This window comes from Artibeus jamaicensis, unplaced genomic scaffold, assembly GCF_021234435.1.
Source record: "Artibeus jamaicensis isolate MK-2021 breed Jamaican fruit bat unplaced genomic scaffold, CSHL_Jam_final scaffold_1964, whole genome shotgun sequence".
NCBI lineage: Eukaryota > Metazoa > Chordata > Mammalia > Chiroptera > Phyllostomidae > Artibeus > Artibeus jamaicensis.
The window spans coordinates 24,634,775-24,656,825 of record NW_026522030.1 but is presented as its reverse complement, the minus strand read 5'-3'; the positions used below and the strand labels follow the sequence as shown (position 1 = coordinate 24,656,825).

General features: G+C 44.9%; 2 protein-coding genes across 9 annotated transcripts in view; both read right to left on the bottom strand.

Annotated features, from left to right (window-relative positions):
* Window positions 1-3,526: 3,526 nt before the first annotated feature.
* On the bottom strand, window positions 3,527-15,738 carry ISCA1 (iron-sulfur cluster assembly 1). Its single transcript, XM_037159915.2, has 4 exons — window positions 15,535-15,738; window positions 9,822-9,875; window positions 6,452-6,557; window positions 3,527-5,110 (listed from the first exon to the last, which is right to left on the bottom strand). Exons 1-4 carry the CDS (start codon window positions 15,613-15,615, stop codon window positions 4,962-4,964), a joined length of 390 nt encoding a protein of 129 aa, XP_037015810.1. The 5' UTR covers window positions 15,616-15,738; the 3' UTR covers window positions 3,527-4,961.
* Window positions 15,739-19,931: 4,193 nt separating this feature from the next.
* TUT7 (terminal uridylyl transferase 7) overlaps window positions 19,932-22,051 on the bottom strand; it is a 52,576-nt gene continuing 50,456 nt past the window's right edge. For all 8 annotated transcript variants that reach the window (XM_053656195.1, XM_053656201.1, XM_037159875.2 and 5 more), the window contains one exon: window positions 19,932-20,948. In XM_053656195.1, the coding sequence (XP_053512170.1) occupies window positions 20,881-20,948 (68 nt within the window). In that variant the 3' untranslated portion in view covers window positions 19,932-20,880. The remainder of the gene's footprint in view (window positions 20,949-22,051) is intronic.

Genomic DNA, 22,051 nt, shown 5'->3' with positions numbered 1-22,051 from the left:
TCAGAGACAGGGCGTAGGGTGGTACCTGCCGGGGCTGGGAGCAACGCAGAACTGCTGTCTAGCGGGCACCGAGTTTCCGTCTGGGCTGATGAAGTCCTGGAGAGGGAAGGCGGTGAGGGCGGCACAACAGAGGATGTGCTCACTGCCACTGAACTGCGCACTGAAAAATGGTTAAAATGGTGAATTTTATGCTACATGTACTTTATCACAAAATACATCTCCTGACAAAGGCAGGGCCCTGCGCCACCCTAGGTGGCCATTCAAAGGAAGAGCCACACAAGATGTTTCCGGGCCTTTTGCCGCCCCGAGAAGTCAAACTTAGTCTTTCCACTTGAGAAGCCTCTGTTTCGGGAGCATCGGGATGAAAGTGACTGGCGGACCCTCTAAGTCGCCTGGTTCTGCTGGCTGAGCGGGCCCCTGGCTACTGCGTGGAAATGGGGCTGGGGGTCCCGAGACGCGTTTGGCCTTTCGGGACACCTAAAGGGGCTCAGCACGTAGTGTTAGAGCTGCCTGGGGAACTGTCCTGGCCTTTGAACTCTGTCACCTCAGGGTGGCAACAGGAGTGTCTCACGCTGACCGGAAACCCTGAACACCACGAGCCATCGCCGAGCGCCGTCAGGTCCCCCCAGGGATGAGTATTTTACAAGCTGGGTGCTCAGAGGGGTCTGCAGGCCACAGCACAGGCCCACCCCAGACCCGGGGAATCAGGTCTGCCGTAACACGACCCCAGTGACTTCTTCACACCTGGAAGTGGGTACTTTCTAGTGAATAGCTTGGGAATTACCCCTTTATGAAAGGGAAGCTGTGTAGTTACCCCCTAAGGCTATCAACGAAATAGGAGTTTTAAACTGGGATTTTTTCCTGGTTCAGAGCCCTTGCCTCGGGGGAGGCTGAATTCCAAGTCACTGGTAGTAAGAATCCTGAGAGTCTCGGCATTCAACGGAGCTTTTGCAGGAGAGCCAGGGGGAAAGTGGAGCTCATCCACGCCACAGTGGCTTAACTCCCCCTCCCCCACGGGCTTCCCATCTCAAAGGAAGTTGGGGGCTGGGTGGGCCTCCAGCCCCTCTTTCCCTCTGAGGTCTGGTGCAGCCCACTGGGACCCAGGGGGTTTGGCTATTAATCCTCAAATATGGCAGGTTTCTCTCTACACAGGAATTCTCCAATCAGCTACAAAGAGAATACAATTGTTCTGTGTATTAGTAGCATTTTTCTCAAACAGTGATGTCGTTTGAAAGAAATATAGCACATTCCCCCAGATTTTAATACGGGGGAGTAATTCCCTAATTGTGTGGAAACTCTCGTCTCCGTGAACTCTTGCTTTGATGGACAACCCATGGGTAAACTTTGGCGTATCTAAGCTGGATGCTGTTCGTGGGCTTGTCCCTCGTCCAGTGTCCCCCAGTTCTGGGACTGCTCTACGGAAGGGACGCCGGCTGGGAGAAGTCACCCAACCTGTGCCCGGGCATCAGGCTACACAATGACAGACCCCACGGTTCAAATCCAGGCGTGTCTCGCGCCCAGAGCTACCCCTTTGCACGCAGCACCCACGCCCTGTGCCAGACCAGCGTCACTTGTATTACTCTGGGTTGGTGCCATCTCTCTGGCCCAGGTCCTGTCTGCTGAGGCACGACTGGGACATGTGACTGCAGAAGCGCTTTGCAGGCAGGCCAGTGCTTACAGCTGTTAGATGGCGTGGGAAGGGCCAGGCGGCTTAACCTCACAGGTGTCTGCGTTTTCTGATCTCTGAGACACCAAAGCCTAGGTCCTGTTTCTTTAAAACAAGACAAGAAAGACTATATTTTAAAGGCATTTCCTGCTGAGTGAAACCTAGGAAGTATTAGAATTTTTAGGAACCTCTGATCTTGCAGGGATTTTTCCAGCCCTGCTCCGCCCTTTCCTTGTTGAGCAAAGAACCACAGGGTGGTTGGGAGACAGTGGCAGGCACATGCTCTGTGGCCGTGCAGCACAGCGCACCCCCTCCTGAAACTCTTCACAGCGGCTTTTAGCCACACTGGCTGAACCCAGACAGTGGGCATCTTGACATGGAAGAGCCGACTTCAAAGCGTGATGACCCATCCATCAGCACTGCCTCTGCCTCTGCATGAAGCTCCCTCCACAGAGCTCACGGTCTACGTGCCACGCCGGGGCACCACGGAGTGGCCTCTCGCAGGATGCCCCGGGCCCGTCTGGGGTGGAGCTCAGATGCAGAGAACACAGACAGAACACGATACGGCTGATAATGGCTGGAGGAATCCTTCTGCCAAAACATGATGCACCTGGTGTTAAATGAATAGTGACGAAAATGATAGGGCTCATGTCAAGTCTTTCAACACTGTGCTAGAGACAAACCAAAACCAAAAAGCCAGTGCAAGTATTGCTAGTGTGATTAGCCAAAAGCCACAAAATCACAGCCCTTTTGGGTGGGTCCATTAATGGAGTCCTGCTGAGGTAACGCAAGCCTTCCTCACACGGGTCCCCCCCTCGGGTCCTACTTGGGGGTTTGTGGCGGTTTCCTCCAGGCCGCCTCCTGCCGCAGCCTTCTCCACTCTCCTCAGAGCGGCGCGGTTAACACTTCTGAAAGCACTTGTTTGCTGAGTCCCTTATAAAACTCTTCAATGGCTACCAACACCTGCATTACCTGGAGAAAGCCCGGTGCCCCAGGCCTGCCTCGTCCTTCCTGTCTGCGGCCTTCTGTGCCTCACGTTCTTCTGAATGTTCAGCTTCGTAAGTGTATTTTCAATCTTCGTCAGTTTTGTCCGTTGTTCCCTAAGTCTGCCTTTTCACACTTGGCTCAGGGGTCATACCGTCTAAGAAACCTCTCCAGAAGTGCACCCCCATCTTGGTTCTCACTGGGACACGCCACGTGTCCTGCCAGGAACACAGGGCTGGAGCTGACAGCGTGGGCTGTCAGTGCCCCGGCCGCGTGGCGTGTTACCTTAGTGGATGGCTTTGTCTACGCTGAGCTTCAGTCTCTCCTCTATGAGACAGACAGGAGTCAGACCGACTCCACTGGGTCGTTGCGAAGATTATGTTAATCAGAACAATTCTGGCTATGTAGCAAGTTAGCAGTCCATGTTAGCTCTTAGCAACGCTTACCATATATTCTTTACCAGTGTCTGTCTCATTTGTCAACAGTGAGACCTTTCAGGCCAGGGACTGTCTCTGGTTGTCCGTGAAACCTCAATTCTAGGGGAGAGCAGGTGCCCTCAAGAACCGTTTTGGAGGTGACCATAAAACTTGGGTGAAGGACCAGAAAAGGGGTTCCAAGTAGGGGTGATGACACAAGAGCGTAAGGACGAAATCTGGGGGAGGCTGGAGAATCAGCTTAGAGGAAATGGATGGTCCTTAAAGGGCGGCAGGGGGGGGGGGGGGCTGCAGAAAGGGAAGGAAGAGCCAGGAAAACACGCGCGCAGCGGAGTCGGACTTCTGGCAGCGGGGCGAGTGGTCAGAAAAGTGGGACGAGTATTTCTAAGCAGCGATAAAAGCTACTGTTCCCAAACCCTTCTTCCTTAAAAAGAAAAGGCGGTTTTATGATCACAAAGAAGCCACATTTTTTTTTATTGACAACTGGATCACTACATACATTCAGTATTGCACAAATCTCAGTAATACAAACTCATAAGCATAAAGCTACTGCTCTGGGTCTGGGTGCATGTGGTGGCAGGTACTCAGCAAATACGACACATGTCAAGGAACTCGGCCACTTCGTAAGACTCAGCTTTCAAAAAAGCACAGGGCATCTCGTCAAACACTTAATATGTCCAACCCAGGAAACTCAGTGATCACATTACAAAAGGAACACTTGATAATCACTTGATGTTAAAAAGAAAAATTGATGCTAAAATGTTAGGTTAAAATAGATTTAAAAATTTTAGCAACTGGACTTAGGATTCAGAAAGTGTATGCTTATTGGGAATTTCTGGGTTGCTATAGCATCTCCCCTGCTAGTACAAACCACCGCGGCACACTTCAAAAGAAACGCGGCAATTCACATAAAGGGGCTTTAAAGTAAGATTTTTCTCACTCAAAAAAAACAAAACAAAACTAGATTTTCATCAAATCACACAGAAATCTCATCAAAATGTCAGTCAGAGAAGCCAGACAGCCTGGGTCATTTACCTTCACTGCCCGCCTCAGAGCCCAGCCTGTGCGTCAGCCCGGCAGTGCACGGTGGACACAAGCCCTTCTCCTTCCCTGGGGCTTTGCTTCCTTAGGTGTAGGTTAGAGGGGGCTGGGCTACACGTCTCGTAAGGGACCTTTCAAATAAAAGCATCTAAACTTGAGATCCCTCCTTGAGCAGACATCTAGGGTAGCGAAGGAAATGGATGAAAAATGGTGAGCGGAGCGTTTCTTATGCCATCACTCAAAACCATTCAAGGAAATCGTTGACACTCCCATCTATTGGCATCTGATGCTGCTGCAAGGTGAGCAAAAGAGGCATTTCACAACGAAGTGTTGGGTACAGCCCGCGCCAAGCTTGTGCAGAAAAACGATGCAGCACCATGTCAACCCAGCAGTCAGGACCTTCTGCCTCTGAATCTGACGGCCATCAACCTGGCTGGAGACGCACATTCCAGCTGTTCAGTTGAGAGCTGCAGAGTGCACTCTTGTTAAAAATGTGTTTACCAGAATCCTCCCAGGCAGGCACCTTCTGTAAAACTGGATCTAACAGAAAGGATGCACGAAAAGTAAGTGCAGGGTAGGATTTTTTTTCTGTACAGATCAGAAAAATGACCCCAAAAGAATGATGGCTTCTTACATTCTGTCCCCTAAAAAGAATACAAATACCACTTCTGAAATCTAACACACTGGCTTCGTTTTCCAAACGCATCACTTTATTTTCCTTAGGAGGCAGCCATGCAGCATGACCCTCAAGCACGTTGACGGGCACACGATTCCTTCAGCACGCTGGGGGCTCCGCGGGCTTTCCCGGGGCTCGGGGCCAGAGGAGTCCGGGGGGGTCAAAGGTTAAAGCTTTCTCCGCAGCCACACGTTCCTTTGATGTTCGGGTTATTGAACACAAACTCACTGGATAATTTGTCCTCGACATAGTCCATTTCTGTTCCTAGAAGTGTCAGCTGAGCCTTCTTTTCGATGAACACTCTGACTCCTTGGGGAGAAGAAACACACGTATGAAGCCTGCACACCAACAGGGCCTGCAGACTCAGAGCACGAGTAAACCTGAAGTGGTCACCGCTAACAAAGACCAGACGGGACGCTCCTGTCTCATTATGTCCTTTAAGGGACTCCACGCTCAGTTTCCTGTCCCCTCTTTCTACACCACAATCTATGTCAAAAACAATTATATTACATCAGGAAGCGGCACACAAGCAAATTCTGTGACAATACTATGTAAAACTACAATTTGCTTTTCACAATATTTCACCCATTTCTCCAATTTGCAACATAACAGTGAGAGTTTGGTAAAGAGGGAGTCAGTAATGTTTATGAAATGCAATGACACCTGTGCACACCGCCACACCTGGAGACACACAATGGACTGTGGGACAGTGGGCTGGTGTAAGACGACACAGCAGTTCTGTCCCTCTGTATGGATTGGAAAACTGGTGATAGCACAGCCTCCTAGTCATTGTGCAGGCAGAAGTTGCCATCTGTATAAATACAATCAATCTAAGAAAGCTTTCTTCCTCAAAAAATTGAGTCATTACTTAAATATAAACTATATGTATTTATTAGATCTTGTAAGGGGAAAAATTTATGTATTGATTTAAAAAGTAAAATATTGGCGAAAATCTTCCTTCTTAGTAACTTCAATTTAGTACAGTGAACTCATCCGAGGGACCCAGAAAAGCGAGCCGACAGCACACTTCCGGTGCACAAAGCCACCGCTGCAAAACCCTTGTAACGAAGTTCCCTCAGTGTTGTGCAGCATTAATTTATTATGTTTTAAATAGGCTTAATCGGATTACTGCAGAGGGGCAGGAAGGGGGGCAAATATAAAGAACTGGAAATTTTAATTTGGAAATTAAAATTGGAAATATAGAGTCCTCAAGAGCATGAGATGATGTTACTTGACATATACATAAAACTGCTACTCTCCACACAAGTAGTTGGTTCATTTTGAAGTTTTATCATCTTAAACTCTTTTGACACACAACAATAATCTTTCATAACTGAAACAAACAAGTTTATCCGATAATCTACCAGACCACAGCCTCTGGAGTGAATGTGATTGGGTTCAAATGTTCACAAGGCCACTTACTAGCTCTGTGACCTTACGCAAATTACTAATCTCTCCATGCCTCAGTTCCTCTTATCTGCAAAATGGGGGCAACATGGTACCACTCTCCTTAGGCTGCTGTTATAAATCAGTCACTACAGGAAAGTCCGTCAGGCTGTGCCCGCCTCACGGTGAGCATTGCACGTGCCATTCCTACCACCATCATCACTTTGAACATTTTAGGCAAAATAAAGTGCCCAGAAAACGTACCATCTTGAACAACTTCTTCATCAGAATCTCCTTTTGTCTTTGTGTATTCTAGAGTGTAAGAAAGGCCATTACAACCTCTGGTCCGGACACCAACTTTCACACCTACCTGAAAAATCAATGTAAATATAAACTGAGTTTTAAAATAGCACGGGTTAAATAATATTTTTAAAAATCCTGACTATATGAGAGTATTCATGTATTCAGAAGTTCAAAGATACGTATCAGATTCCCGGCTGCAAAATGGTCCTTTAGGAAGTAGAAGTGGAATGGGAAACAGGCGTTTTATTTTTATTTTTGTATTCTCACCCGAGGACATTTTATTTCATTTCTTTTGGGGAGAGAAGGAGACAGGAAGTCAGAGAAACATTGATGCGAGAGAGCAGCGCTGACTGACTGCCTCCCGTATGTGCCTGGACTGGGGGTCGCAGGTGCCCACACCTGGACCAGGGATTGACCGCGCAACCCAGGAATGGGCCCTGATCAGGAATCGAATCCACAACCTTTTGGTGCATGAAGGATGCGCCAATCAACTGAGTCACATGGGCCAGGGCGGGAAACAAGCATTGTAAAGTTTTACCTATGGTACAATCATTATGACACTAGTGGTGACCCAAAAAGAATAAAAACCAATTATGTACAAAGAAAACAATACAAAGAAAAAAAAACAAACTATAGTCACTACTACCCTAAAAACACAGGTTATATGTTTTTTCCTATTTTCTTTCAGGCTTTGTCACGTATATCATCTAAACATAGTTTTTATTATAGCAGAAAATTTTTCCTTTGTCTTTTCCACTTGAGACATCATCTTCCCATGTAATTACAAGTAATGCCTACATCACATCCCACTATTACCAATGTACATTTACTACTTAACCAACTAGTAAGTAGCCATTTAGGTTGGGAATAACACTTTTATGGAAAGGGTTTTAATCCAAAAAAATAAATTATCACTTTTTAAAAAGGCTTTATTTACTTACTTTTTGAGAGAGGAGAAGGGAGAAAGAGAGGGAAGAAAAATCAAAGTGTGAGAAACACATTCATCAGTTGCCTCCCGCACACCCCCAACTGGGGACCACATGTCCTGACTGGGAATTGAACCGGTGACCTTTGGTTTGTAGGCTGGTGCTCAATCCACTGAGCCATACCAGCCAGTGCTACATGATCACTTTCTTTAAAAGAAAAAAGAAAGGCATCTGATGGCAGAGATGCCAACCTAATAAAATAAACTTGCTCAAAAGCCAGTTCCACACAAAAAAAGCATTTTTGCTCCACCTCTTTTTGGGAGAGGTTCTCAGGAAGTTTCCCCCAGGTTAGGTTCGCCAGGTTCATGGGCCTGGAATCATGCTGCCTCTCCACAGGCCTTAATTCTAGGGCAGACCTGGGTAAACATTCTCAAACACCGGAAAGCACAGACTGATGCCAACGCAGAGGGAAGAAATTTCACAAGTGATCACACAGCCCTGGCTGAGTGGCTCAGAGGGCTGGAGCACCATCCCACACACCAAGAACAGTGGTGGGTTCGATCCCCAGTGAAGGAGATGAGGAGGGCACCTGATCATGTTTCTCTCTCACATCAATGTTTCTCTCTCTAAAAATCAATGACCACAGCCCTTCAAAGAGAATTTTTTAAAAAAGGTAACCAAAAAGCACTTTTAAAACACCAATTGTCTACCTTAATGTAATTTTCTAACAATGTCCACTGAATTTCTATTCTTGGATCATACCTGCTTTTTAAGTGTGCAGCAAAAGTATCATCATAAAAAATAGTATTTCACCAAGCAGATCCTGAGTCTCTGAAAAGCAGCAACGTGCACTTCCTCTAGCAAAGCAATCAAGGAGAGGGAAGCTACTGGTGGAGAGTGAGTTAAAATGTGAAGCCGCCTGGGGGTTGGGATGAGCTGGAGCGTTCACAGAGCGGTCTCTCCCCGTCCTTAAACAACTGCAGGGAGCTGGAGCTGCAGTTCTGTTCGGCTTCAGAGCCACAGCTCAGAGCCCAGGAGGGAGTGTGACATATTCGGCACCATAAACACACAATAAATTGCCTCGCTCAAACCCTGGAGTGCAAGTCTTGAGTATTTACCGTAGTTTTCACCTTTGTAAGTGGGAAGATCAGCAGCAGGAAGTCCGGCGCTGAGAACGGACCCAGGCATTGAGAGTGTGAGAGCACAGCGTCAGGCAGCGGGCTCGTGGAGAAGGGACCGCTGGTGTCACAGAGACACCTGACCCAGTGTTCGCTCAGCCCCCTTCACGTCGGCACAGACATCCCTCAAATCTACAAAGCTAATTTTTGCTTTATTTGGTCAATTAATCTATCCACATGGAGCTGGAACGCTGACATACTTTATCATTTATTAATTCTTAAGAGGAAGGTGCCAGAACTCCCACTGTAATGGGAGATTGTACATGGAACCTAGGAACCAGCCTGCAGTCTCATCGCTAAATGTTAATAGTCCTGGAAGTAATTCACAGCCTTCCTCAGGCAGTGTCAGCAATGCACGGGGACTGCCATGGTGTGCATGCCCGCTGCTCAGCAATCCCGCATCTAGGAACGCGGCCCGTGCAGATGCACTAAGCCCGTGGGCCCAGCACAAGGCAGGCACTGAGTGTCAGGTGAATGACGTTTCTGGCAGCACTGAATGAAAACAACACAAAAGACCTGTAACGTGGGGGACTGGCTAAATAAACCAAACTGGCTCAATGGAGTTTACTATTATATGCAGCCATGAAAAAGAATGAGTGGACCTCATGTAATGATCTGAAAAGGTCTTCAAGCTATTTTATTAGGAGCAAAAAACCAAGCATAACCACAGCATGTGTGGTATGCTCTCACCCAAGCAGGAAAAGAGACACACACGCAAGCAGACCAGTGGTTCCGCTCAGGGAAATATTTTTGGTTGTCACAACCGAGGGGTGGAGCGGAGTCACTGGCAGAGACCAGAGATGACGCTAAATGTCCTGTGGTCCACCCCCGACAAAGAGTCACATGGCCCAAAATATCAGTGGTGCTAAGGCTGAGAAATCCTGGTCTATAAAATGTACGAATTCTCTCTAAAAGGACACTAAAAAGATGCCTCTTAGAAGGAAGAATGACGACAAAATGATTGGGGCAGGAGAGTGGCTTCCTTTGCAGTGACTACCCCACTGTAGTACTTGAACTCGGGGAGCATCTGCAATCTTGCTCCCCAGGACGTGTCATCAGTCTGGCTCAAATAAACTCTTAAAAATTAAAAAATATCATTAGCATATATTACTTTTAAAACAAAACTCCCTAAATAATGAAAGCATACTGTTTATCACAGCTAAATTCATTGTGAAACTACAACTTTTTTTTGCCAAGTACGAAATCTGTTTGATTGGTTTTACTTACGTGTTCAGGCTTATCTTTAAGAAGCTGTTTTATCTTGTTTACCGCTGAAGGTGTCTGGAAAAGAAAATGTTGAGTTTTTAGCTATACAATCTGCATTCTTCAAAGCCTTATGAGACTACGCAAGTCTACCTTTAGCAAATTCATGTGATAAATTTGTTTCATTCTCACCTGTGTACCTTGTGGATTTTATACAATATATGAACTCTACTTAATAAAATCATTCTTTCTATTTTAAAAATACCTTCTAGCAACAGCCTTTTCACCTTGCTCCCCTGTGTGCACGTTCACTCCCTGTCATACTCTCCATGGCACTGTCTCCTTCCTTCATGAATGTCATCTCTCTGGGCAGCATCTGTTCTGTGCTCCTACTGTACGCCCAGCAATAAACAGTTGTCTGACACACAGAAAGCGCTCAGTAAGCCAAGGAATGAATCAAGTACCTCAGTGAAAAGGCCCGCCTTCAGGCCCTTTTCCTGTTGACTATTAACCCCACTGCTCCTTTGCTTACCCAAGCCCATGTCAAATCCATCGGACCGCATTCCTCCATGAAATGGTGCCCACAACAAAGAAGCCAGAGTGTGCCTCCTGGCCCAGTCCCACCAAATGTTCAGACTCTAAACTTGGTTCCGATCAGTATTTCAGGGTATTTAAGCTAGTCATCAACAGAAACATCAGGGAGGAGTCTTTCAAACAATAATGGGGAGAAATGCTCTTAACCTAGCCCTGTTGTCCTCAAAACAAGAAAAGCATCACAACGTATTCATGTGCACAGGTGAGCTCCCTCCACACCTTTCTTGAGATGGAGGCTGTTCCAGGGCATTCTCAGTCCACCTCCAAGCTGTGTCCCAGCCCATCACTTGGCTTAAATGGGTATCAGTCCCTCTTCCTCAGGATTCACACAGAGCGTGTAGGACAGCGCCAAATACAAGCCAGCTGTTGTTACAATGAAGAAATCATGCCCTTCCTGCTTTATTAGTTTCTCCAGCTGGCAATGCTGGGCTGGTCCCCCAGTTTTTTGTATTGGCATTTTCCTGGTTTGTGAAACCCTGAAGAGTGGACGTTACCACCTGTGACTGGGTGCTAGCTGAGGCCAGAACCAAGCCTGTGCCGAGGGAGCAGAGCCGGCGGACGGGCCAGAGTGCACTTTTCTGCTTTGTCTGCCGGGGCTCTGCCAGGTTGAGGATGTTGGAGCAAAGTCTGGACCCAAATTACAAAGTCGAGACTAGCAGTTTTAAAACACAGAAAACAACACAAAACAGAAAACAATGCGTTGCACTTGACAAAGATGAATGTGAAACTTTGAATTCAGTTATTACTATACAGTGAGTATGCGTATATATATATGTCTTACTGTGCATCACTGTAAAAAAATGAAACAAATCACTACCAACAGGTGTGCACGAAGGCCTTTTCTTAGGGTTTTATCAGAACAGGAGGCAAGCAGCCCAACAAGACGAGAAACAGTGTGCAGGAGGAGAAAGAAGGTAATGCTGAAGAGAACGAACATGGCTTTTATTTTTTTGGAAACCGTAGCACACCAACCTCAAATAGTTACAGAAACGTAAGAATTTTTAAGTGCTCATTTACCCTCCTAAATGACTGCCAGTAAAAACTAGGTTCCATAGTTTTCATGGTTATACTTCCCACATGAGTCCTGGAGAAGTTAATATAATTGTCAAAAAGCAAAAGATATCTGATAAGTGATATAAAAAAGGCTCAGCCATGGGAAAATGTTCCCTGCAAGTACAACGGCCTTGGTTTACAGCTGGGGGTCAAAGGTGTGGAGGACACACTGCTGCGTGACCGCACAGAACACAAGGGGCCTGCGCTCACTGAGCTGCCAACGAACCCCAAGGGCTTTTATCTCCAAGGCATTTTCTAAGTGATCTAAGTTAGTTTTACAAAATAGTATTTTTTTCTAACTCTTAGTAGACAACATAGGAACCCAGGCACGCCTGAATCTTCCTGTGTCAGGCAAATACCAGATATACTCCTTTGGGAGGAGGTGTTGCTAATGATGGATAACCCAGTTAAGTGCTCATTTAAGGAGAAAGATATGATTATTATAGCTTTCCACGTGATGGATCTGATTTTCTGAACAAGTAAGAATGACTAAACAGGGAACATTTAGGACTAAAAGAAAACTTCTGGCTAAAAAAGGTATGTTTTTGTATCTCAGGACCGGGCAGAAGCTAAGATGCTCGCTTTGCTCTAAATCTGTTTGCATACTCCAGCAACTTTGCACTTAAAATCAACCTGGGAAACAGTATGAAAATTCCACCAAACAATATGCGGCAAGCCTACCAGCCTTTCATTTCACTGCACTTCCCCAAACAGCTAAGAAACCGATACTTGTCCAAGAAATTTATGTAAAATTAATGACTCTAAGTCACCTGAGATTTGGCCAGTGAAGACTTAAGAGATTCTTAGAAGAGAATCTCTTTACCCTTAAGAGATTACCAAAGAGAATCTCAATGGTATATGATAGTTTGTAATCTACTAATATGTGTGTCACAGAATAAGACATTCTTTCAAATGAAAGAACAATCTTTGAGTGAGATAGTTCAGCCTTTTAAAACAGGATTGCCAGCCCTGCTCAGTTGGCAGGAGAGTTGTCCCCAAGTCCTGGGGGGTGGGGGTTTGACCCCCTACCAAGGCACACGCAAGAGTCAACCAGAGAATGCATGAATGGGTGGAAGAGCAGATCAGTATTTCTCTCTCTTCCTTCCTCTTTCTCTAAAATCAATAAATACAAATTAAAAAAAAAATTTCCAATCTGTTTTTGGTGTTAAAATTATTGGGAAATGTACTGTAGATGATGCATTTTTCATCTACTTCATGGCAACACACTTTTATTCAATGCCATTGGGTTTCTACTCCTTGTAGCGGAAAACTTTTCATCCTCAATACTGCTTCCATAAGTAATTACCCAGGCAATTTTCACTGCTTGCTGCTTAAGAAAATAAAATTAAAACCCAAAGTTAACTCCATAATTGTATATAGTAAACATGTACCGACAACTACAAGCTATTTTAATTTTATTATAAATATAGCATCTTAAGGTTTAAAAGATGGTGGATAAATAGCAGCCAATAAACAAATTGCAGTGTATGTTGTTTAACTGATTCTTTAATAGCTATGGATGGCATTGTGGTGCTGTTTTCCTTTGTCTTTTCCTATTCCTGTGTGTGTGTGATCAAAGCAGGTATATGTGACTTTATAGCCTATATACTAAAAGGTTAACGAGTTTCTTATTTGAGCCCTGGCTGGGTAGCTGGGCTGGTTAGAGTGTGATCTAACCAACTAGGGGTCTGATCCCTGGTCAGGGCTCATACAACAATCAGCCACTGAATGCGTAAGTGGAACAACAAATCTACGTTCCTCTCTCTTTTCCTTTCCCCCTCTCAAAATAAAAAATGTCACAGCAGCCTGTCACCAGTCTTTTTGGTCTTTCTCTCTAGCAAAACACCAACCCTCTCCTTGAGTACCATCATTTAATGCGGGTAATTTGGTGATGACAACATGGAACCATGTTTTCATTTCACCAACTCTTGTTCCTAGCCTCTCACTGAGCTTCGGTAGACTGCACAGGTCCAGGGCTTCTCAAAAGCTGCAAACACGTCAACTTCCTGATGTCAAAACTTGTGTATCTAGGTAACATTGAGCTCTTACCCATTTCATCGAATTATCTTTAGTTTCATTTGCTCTCATCTATTTCCCCTCTTTACCCTTTTATAACTTCACTCCTTTTATACTTCACAGAACATGTTGGGAGTTAAGAGCAGGAAACATGCTAGGATTAAAATGACTGCAAGCCTGTTGTTATTCTATGCTGTTGGCAGAAAGCAGCATGGACATGCTTTTTCTCTGGCACCAGCTTCTTTGCAGATCACGGGAAAAGAAGTGAGGTTAGCCAGACAGCAAAGTAGGATGAGTTCAGGTAATGGACTCCTGCAACCTAACCAGAACAGTTCATCAGAAGCAACGTGGAGCCCTTATGAACTGAGGGCTGACAATAAAGCAGTGCTGGTGACAGAACTGGCCTGGTGAGTGCTAACACAGGGAGTTCGGTAAGGAGAGACAGCCCAGGTTTTAGAAGGTGGACGGTGTTATTATTCCTACTAATTCCTAGAGGTACAGAGGCCTGGGCAGTGGGAACCACGTAACATTTATTTCTTAAACTGTGAAATGGAGAGGAAGGGAATGACTCAGAAATTTTAAACAAACTGGGAACATGTCAAATGGTGGAGGAAAAAAAGCGCAAAAAAAGTGTCTGCACTTGTTGGCTCTACTACTAGTAGAATCCTTTTCAATCCTGAATAATTTTTACTGAGATTAAAACGATACACAAAGTGGAATCATGTCCTCTAGTTCTTGTGATATTAAGACCTTAGGAAATCTGAATAACTGGTAGTGTTAGGTGGCACATAAAAAAATATAAAATACAGCATCCTATACAATTGGCATAACCTTCTTACAGGCCTAAAAAGTTCATTAGGCCTTGTAATCGAGGCCTAATTGATTCATTGTAAAAAGTTCTCCCACCAGATCATGACTTTCTTCTGTTTTGCTACAGTAATTTTCCAGCTTATGGCACTACACTGACCTAACTCAATGATTCCATTTAAATACAGTAATCTATTTTTCTAGCTCTAGCTGATAAATACTTGCAATCTCCTTAATCAAAGGTGTGTGTGTGTATGTGAAGAACGTTGACCTGATTATAAACTTTCCAATGAAATCAATCTTTACAAACTGCAAAAATCAGTGACTGCTTAATAAATACATGGTTTTCTTTTGGGATGACATGTTTTGGAACTAAACAGAAGTGATGGTTGCACAATATTGTGAATGTACTAAATGCCACTTAATTGAACACTTTAAAATGATTAAATTTTCATGAATCTTCCCTCGGTCAAAACAAAACAAAACAAAACAAAACAAAACAAAACAAAACACTGTATAGTGCGTCAGGGGTCTAGTATGAGCGCTAAATTCTTTAAGCACCCGCGTTTATACTCTGGTGTCCTCTGAGTATGTTAGACCTCTCACCCAGAAAACGGTGTAAAAACAAACTCAGGATAGACAACTTTATCCCTTGTTCTTTGAAAGAGCTGACCAAGGCCTAGGAAAACGCAGGCACACAGTGTGTTTCAAAAAGCCTCCGTTAACCCCAACACCAGGAAGTAACCCTTAAAGCCCCAGCAGCCATTCCCCCAGCAAGGGGGTGGGCTTTGTTGGGGACGCGCTCTCACTACCAATCACCGCACTTATACTGCGGTCCGTCGGCAAGCTCCCGTCCTCCCCAAGGACCTCAAGGGTAAATCGGCTTATTCACCCAGCTATGCCCCGCGCTTGGGGCGAACGACCTCTAAACCTGCGACCTCAAGCACCGCTCCCCTAAGTCTCCCCAGGTGGGTCCTGGGCTCCAGGGAAACTGGTGCGGAGCACACGCACAACACCCCCTCTCCCGCACACCGCGCGCAAGGCTTGATGGGAAACGTAGTCCCCGCAGTGCTGGATCGCACGGGGCAGCCCCTCCGGCTTTATTTTCCTAGCAGGGACAGGGGTTGGGGGGTTGTGGGGGCGTAAAGCTGTGGACTGGGTCCGGGCTCCACTGCTCAGCAGTGCCGCGTCCTAACGCCGTGACCGCCCCTCGCGGAACGGAGGTGAACCAATGTCAAGGGCCAGGCCGCGCGCAGTGTACACTCACCAGAGTGAGGGCGGCCCGAGTTGGTTGCAGCTTCCTCTTGCTTACAGCCCGGACGGTGGCCCGGACTAACGAAGCCGACATCTTCGCCGTCCGGCGCCCTGGTGCCGTGGGCCGGAGCTCTAAAGCCTCAGCTTCTCTCCATGGACACAGCAGCGCATTGACGCCACAAGCTCCGGCGCAGGGAACCTCAGGCCCCGCCCTACAAGGGCCCACCCCCGCCGCCGCCATTGGTCGGGTCGTGTGAGTGACGGGCGGGGGGCGGGGCGCGGGCCGTGGTCCAGTGTCTGCCGCGCAGGGCCCCTGGACGAAGGTCGTTGAGGCATGAGCGCTCTTGGAGGGACATCCGGAGCGGGGTGGGGCACGGGAAATGCATTCGGACTTGTGGGCTCCGAGGGGCGTCGCTCCAGGCTCTGCACCTCCACCACATACCGCTGAGTAGTCAGCCCAGCACGGGAGCTGGTACTCTGGAAGACCGAAAGCGTCCGAGCCCCGGACAGCTACAGATAGTTGAGTCTTCTTTTTTGGTCCAGCTGGTCAGTTCTTAAGATCGCAGAATTACCGCTGAGTCGTACAATAAATAAAGAGCCCCACCAACCAGCGTGCTGGACTGCTTGGGATGTTGAAGGATGGTACTTAGGCAATTTTTCACGTTAGGTGTTGATGTCGGGACGCTACACTACATTAAGATGTGCCTGGGAAGCTCTATGGATACTTACATTTATAACAAGACCCAAGCTTGATTCAACGCCTAGTGTCAGACCTTGTCGTGGCTGCTCAGGGGCCCTGCCTTTTAATTCTGTTAACTCAGCAAATATTCCTGAGCACCAGGCTCTATACCTGAACACACACAGGAAGCCTGGTAAACGGAGGACCTTCGGAGGGACAAGAAATCCTGGTTGGACGGACTTGAAGCAGGTTGTTAGCAGATGGGAGATCATCAGGATAGATGGGCATTACTCGTGGAAGTGCTAGAGGTAAAGGGGAAAAGGTTCTGTGGGTGGTGCTGGGAGGATAGATTCTAGCTCAGTGTTTTGATGTTTAAAGAACTAATGGGTTCGGTGTTTTGGAGCCCAGTTTATCTTTGACGCCCCAGAGCCTCCAGGATTGTGTAGTTAACATCCCATTAGGTAGTTCCTTCTCCCTGCTACTGAAATGCAATTGCATTGACATTAAGATGTAAATTGTTTTTTCCCCGAAGCTCCAAAGCACACGGAAAGAACTGGGATTAGGAGGCAGCAGCTGGGTGATTTAGGGACGAAGTATTTTACTTCTCGCATCCTTCCTCCTACAGATACTGTGAAGATTAAATGAAAAGCCCTTAGAAGAGTACATGGCCCATGGCAGTGCTCAATAAACGTTGCTGATTATTAACGGATATTTAAAGATGCCATGCATCTTGAAACTACTCTGTATCACAAAGGTGCATACATGCCATTATGTATTTGTCCAAATCTATAGAATGAAATACACCAAAAGTGAATTCTAATGTAACTTTTGTATGGACTCTGGGTGATAATGGTGTGTGTGCCCCTGTAGGTTCATGGATCGTAGCAAATGTTCCAAGCTGGTGCAGGATATGGATAGTGGGGGAGGTTTGCTTGTGGGGGCATAACGAAATTCTGTATTTTCTGCTCAATGTTCCCATGAACCCAAATTGCTGCTCTAAAATGTAAAGTTAATAAAAATGTAGAAAGCTGTTACCATTTTTTATCAATCGTTGAAATATCGTACAGTCATGTAGTACTTTACAGCTTTCAAAAGAACCGTGGAGCACACTCACTGTGTTGCAGCAGCCGCCCAACTCTCCGGCTGTATAGGACAGGAATGTTGCTGCGGCTGTTTTAACGGATGCTTTAAACTCAAGCCTTTTCATATAAAGCCTCAGACGCCACTCTTAAGAATGTAGTTCTAAAATTTCTGACTCAGTGTATCCGGTGTATATTTAACAGCCTTCTTCCCTTTATTTAATTCACACTACTCAGTTTTTAACTTGGTTATTTGTTTTGCCTATTAAGTGCTGAGTCACAAAATCTACTTGTCAGTGGTTCAGTAACACCTAATGTTATTCCTAACTGGCTCACTTCCCTTAAACTGGTGTTAGAAGAGTTTTCATGACTGTAATATGTGCAGCCTTGGCTGCTGTGGCTCAGTGGACTGAGCACTGCCCTGAGAACTGCAATGTCACTGGTTCCATTCCCAGTCAGGGCACATGCCTGGGTTGCCAGCCACCTCCGACTTGGGGGTGTGCAAGAGGCAACCTATTACTGTTCCTCTCCCTTTCTCCCGCCCTTCCTCTCTCTAGAAATTAATAAAATCTTAAAAAAAAAAAAACCAAACCATGTGCACTCCTTTATCTCAGAGCAGCAGCTGTTGTGTGGTGTTGAAATGAGGTGGGGGAGGGGTGGGAAGTGTTGAAGAAGATTGCAAGCTGTAACCATTTTTAGCTTTTCACTAATAGGTGAAAAGCTTCCTACGGGGAATTGCTCAATACTGCACCTTGGGATTAGTTTCAGGGTCCTAGACATTTTAAAACATCTTTTCCTATTAACCTCACTTGATCCGTACTATGCTATAGAAGGGCATGTACCTTTTCGCTGCATAGGTAAGGAGACAGGATGGCCAACAGGTTACGGGGAGGGCCACACTTTCGGCCAGAAAACTGGCAGGGCCAGACCCCCAGTAAGTCTAGAATTTCACAGTGAAGTCTGCTAGTCTCGACTGCTGTCTGTACACACCAGCTTTCGGAGAAAAAAGCATGGAGGACATCTTCACATTTTTATGGGGGGGGTGTTAAATTCTGCTTTTGCTTTTCAACATTTTCTTTTTTTGGCCTGTTAACACTACAAACCCTTTTGACCTACTTACCTGCATTTTTCTACTTGAGAAAAAAATTTTAAAAATAGCACCATCGGTGAAATACACTTTAAGATGAAAAGTAAACTGAAGATATCTCAGTTAAGTAACAAGTGTGTACATTGTTGACACTGTACACACTGAGCAAGGATTAGTAAGTATTGACTGGGGATATAAAAATGGATTTCATATATTTTTTGTTCCTGAGAGAAAGAGAAAAGGAGAACCCCGGCAGTGGGGCGTTTGTAGAGCATGTTGAGATGGCCAGCTGCACTGACAAGATAGCTACGCCCCGGGAGCGGAACATGCGTGGAGATGTGTCTGTCCCCAGGGGGTGGTGAGAGGGGGCTGTGACCAGCATCCAGATAAAGGGAGCACAGAACCAAGGGCAATCCATTCTCTACACCTGCTGGCAAATATTGGTCAAATACTGGTCCCACTGACCCAGTGTGACGGACTAGAACCAAAAGGCATAATACACTGAGCAGAATCTACTGCTCAGTGGGGGATTCTGCTAGATCAGAATCTAGCAGAATTCTGATTTGGAAATCAGAATAGAATGTAGGAGAATTTTAACATCCTTAAAAGTATGTAAGAAAACGTGGTTTCTATGAAAAGACAATAAAAAATAAACAGAGGAAAAGGAAGGTTGGATAAAGGTCAAGAAAATTAGATGTCAAGTGACATAATTTATGTCTGAAACAGCAAATAGCAGAATGACACTAAAAATAAAGCCAGTCACATGGAGATGAAATTTGAGCAGCTTTCCTAGCATGAAGGAAAAAGATGAGAGGAATACTAAGACAATGGTATTTTTGAAAAAAAAAAATCAAGAGGGAGGTACACTGGATTCATTTCAGACAAATGTCACCGACACAAAAACTGGAGATAAGTACACAGAACCATGCACGCAGAAAAACAAAATCTACAGAGGAACAGAAACTATGCTGGCCTTAGACTTTTCTGCTCTAATGCCAGAACACAATAGCACCAGTAGCTTTCCCCAGGAAGTGTGACGAGAACTGTAGGCCCAGGCAAGTTCACTTTCACACATGAAGGCAAGAGCAGCAGCTGAGGAAAGTCGTGTAAAGCAAGAGTTTCAGCTCAAGTTGCACAATTCACTTACTTCACGAGTTTCTGTTCATTCAAACCGAGTAAGGAGTGACCCCGGATTCTTTGTACAACAGCTTCCAATTCTAAAGTTAATTTTCACATGATTCTTCTTTAGCAGAAGCATCTTTTTCAGTGTGTGTTTAAAAGAAGGGCCTTGGGTGTACACTTTTGGAGTTCTCTGCTATCTGGAATTGCTTGCCCAGCAAGCACCCTCCGCCCCCCCCTCTCTAATGTATTTACCCCCCCGAGTCTGTGCCTTATTTGTGCAATTCCCAGTGTTGGCCACCCAGTGGGTGTCAGTGAACACCAGGTCCCGTGAGCACAGGCAAGGGAGCATGAGATAAAGAGGGGTGGATCTGGACAGCCCTTACTCCTAGATCTAGTTTCCTTATCAAATTCAGGACTCTCACTAGAAAGGGATGTGGATAAAATGACAGGTAAAAATTTGGTTTTTATTTCAGAATCAAACTGAAGCATAGTTCTGACCATGTACTACTTCCGAGGGGCTTGGTAAGTTCCACAACAGTTCCACAGGGCTCCAGTCAGACCCGCAATGACGCCGACCAACTTGTGATCGGCAGAGACTGCCTCTTTAATCTCCAGGGAGTGTTTGTTTGAAGTTCTCCACCCTACTTTCTGAATATCGTAAAAAGTAAAAAGCGCTTTTATTTATTTTTCCATTGAAAAGGTTTTTTAGCAGCAAACAGGACTACTTGTTTTCCTCACTTCATTTTTATGAGCATAATAGTGATATGTCAACTTCATTAAAACTAGAGAGGGAAAAACCCAAATCCCCTCATTGACATTGCTCATCCATGGAAGACTCACATAAATGGGTAATCATGTTCATGTTATCACTTCTACAAATATCAATAAAACAAGGCTTGTAAATTGTACATACAGTAGTAGCAGTTCACACATATTTGACACACTTTCCCATGAGGATTCAGTAAACAATAAATATAACGCCCCCTCTTCAAAACAAAAAAAGGGGGGAGATGTATAGGAAAGAAAGGATTCATTTACCTGGGGTCTATCAACACACCATTTTAGTGTGAATTGAAAAGAATTAAAAACCATGAAATTGTATTCACTGAATACTGGCCCATAGTTACCACTGTTTTTTTTAAACCTGGCTCAAATACGTAACATCATGGCTTCCTATTAAAATCATTAAGTCTATGAGGATTTGTGGTAGGTAAGACTATATTAAAATTTTTTTCCTTATTAAGAATTTCATTCATTAAAAAACAAATCTGACATTTCCCTTCAATGTAGAGTTGAAGCTTGATCTATGCTGCTGTGTCCTGTGAAATAAACCTAATTTTCCAAGTGATCAGGACGCCCGAGTGGCCTTTCAGACGCTGCGTTTTCCTTCCCTCATGATTCCTGCTGGGTCCTCTTCGCCACGGCTTTTCCCTGAGTCATGTATTTACTGGAAAGGCTACCTAGAGGAGGGGAAGAAACAAAACCCGACATAAATAAAATAAGCCTCACTTCACTGCAAAATCCATAACATCACTTCTTACTGCTACTCACAGGAACTTTTCCCACTGGAATTGGTTGCTTGTTTTGAATTGGGTAATCGGGCACAGTATAAAAAAGTACACAGGATATGGAACGTGATCTGTTAAACGTAAGCCTAGTCAAAAGTCTTTTTAAATGTAGAGAAGATGCCCGGGTGACATCATTTTAATAGTTTTAGAAATGAGGATTACTAATTAAAACCACATACAGATCAATTAATACTTTTTGTTCTGGAGTTTAAACAAACTAGATGGATGAAACAAGAAAACTGAGAAATGTTTAAGTGATTATGTACAGGAGGTTACATTTCAAATCAATGGTAGAAGGTAAGGATTTTTTTCGGTAACGGGTACTGTGTGAAGTGAGTAATTCGGGGGGTTAGGAGGAAGAAGTCCGTTTTCTTCCTCACATCACACCCTTGCTCCCCACTCAGTTTCGAATGAACTACAGAATTAAGTATTAGGGAGTGAAAGTATAAGAAGTAGCGAATGTTTATATAATCCTGGGGTGGGGAAGGGTTTTCTAGGCACATCACTACATGGTTTACTTATGAAAAAGGCTTGCTATGCTTAGCAAGAAAAGAACTTACAAATCAGTAAAGATGAACAATAGATACAAGCACTATATGAAAGAGAAAAAATAGCATGAGTAGATAAAAATTTTCAATATCAATAGGTAATCAAAACATGGAAATTAAAACAAGACGCCAATTTCTGATCGACGAGTTGTTTAAAGGAAGATCAGAAGAAAGACAAAGAGGTGGGTAGAAATTTTGCTGAGTATTCACATATACCTTATAATAGTGTGTGTCCAAAACTTGTGATCTGAGTAAGTATATTATGAACACAATACTAGTTATGCATAGAATTAATAATATGGAAAAAAAGCAGGTTATAAACCCATATGAATGGTATTTTCACACACACACAAAATAGCCCTGGCTGGTGTAGCTCAGTGAATTGAGCACAGGCTATGAACCAGAGGGTTGTTGGTTCGATTCCCAGTCAGAGCACATGCCTGGGAT

What these genes read in the sequence shown, in the direction of transcription:
- ISCA1 (XM_037159915.2), bottom strand. Translation starts at nt 15,615, where the DNA reads ATGTCGGCTTCGTTAGTCCGGGCCACCGTCCGGGCTGTAAGCAAGAGG. An exon ending in CTCGGGCCGCCCTCACTCTG is followed by an intron (nt 9,876 to 15,534) that starts GTGAGTGTACAC and finishes TTTCTTTTCCAG; the next exon opens with ACACCTTCAGCGGTAAACAA. An exon ending in TTAAAGATAAGCCTGAACAC is followed by an intron (nt 6,558 to 9,821) that starts GTAAGTAAAACC and finishes TTGATTTTTCAG; the next exon opens with GTAGGTGTGAAAGTTGGTGT.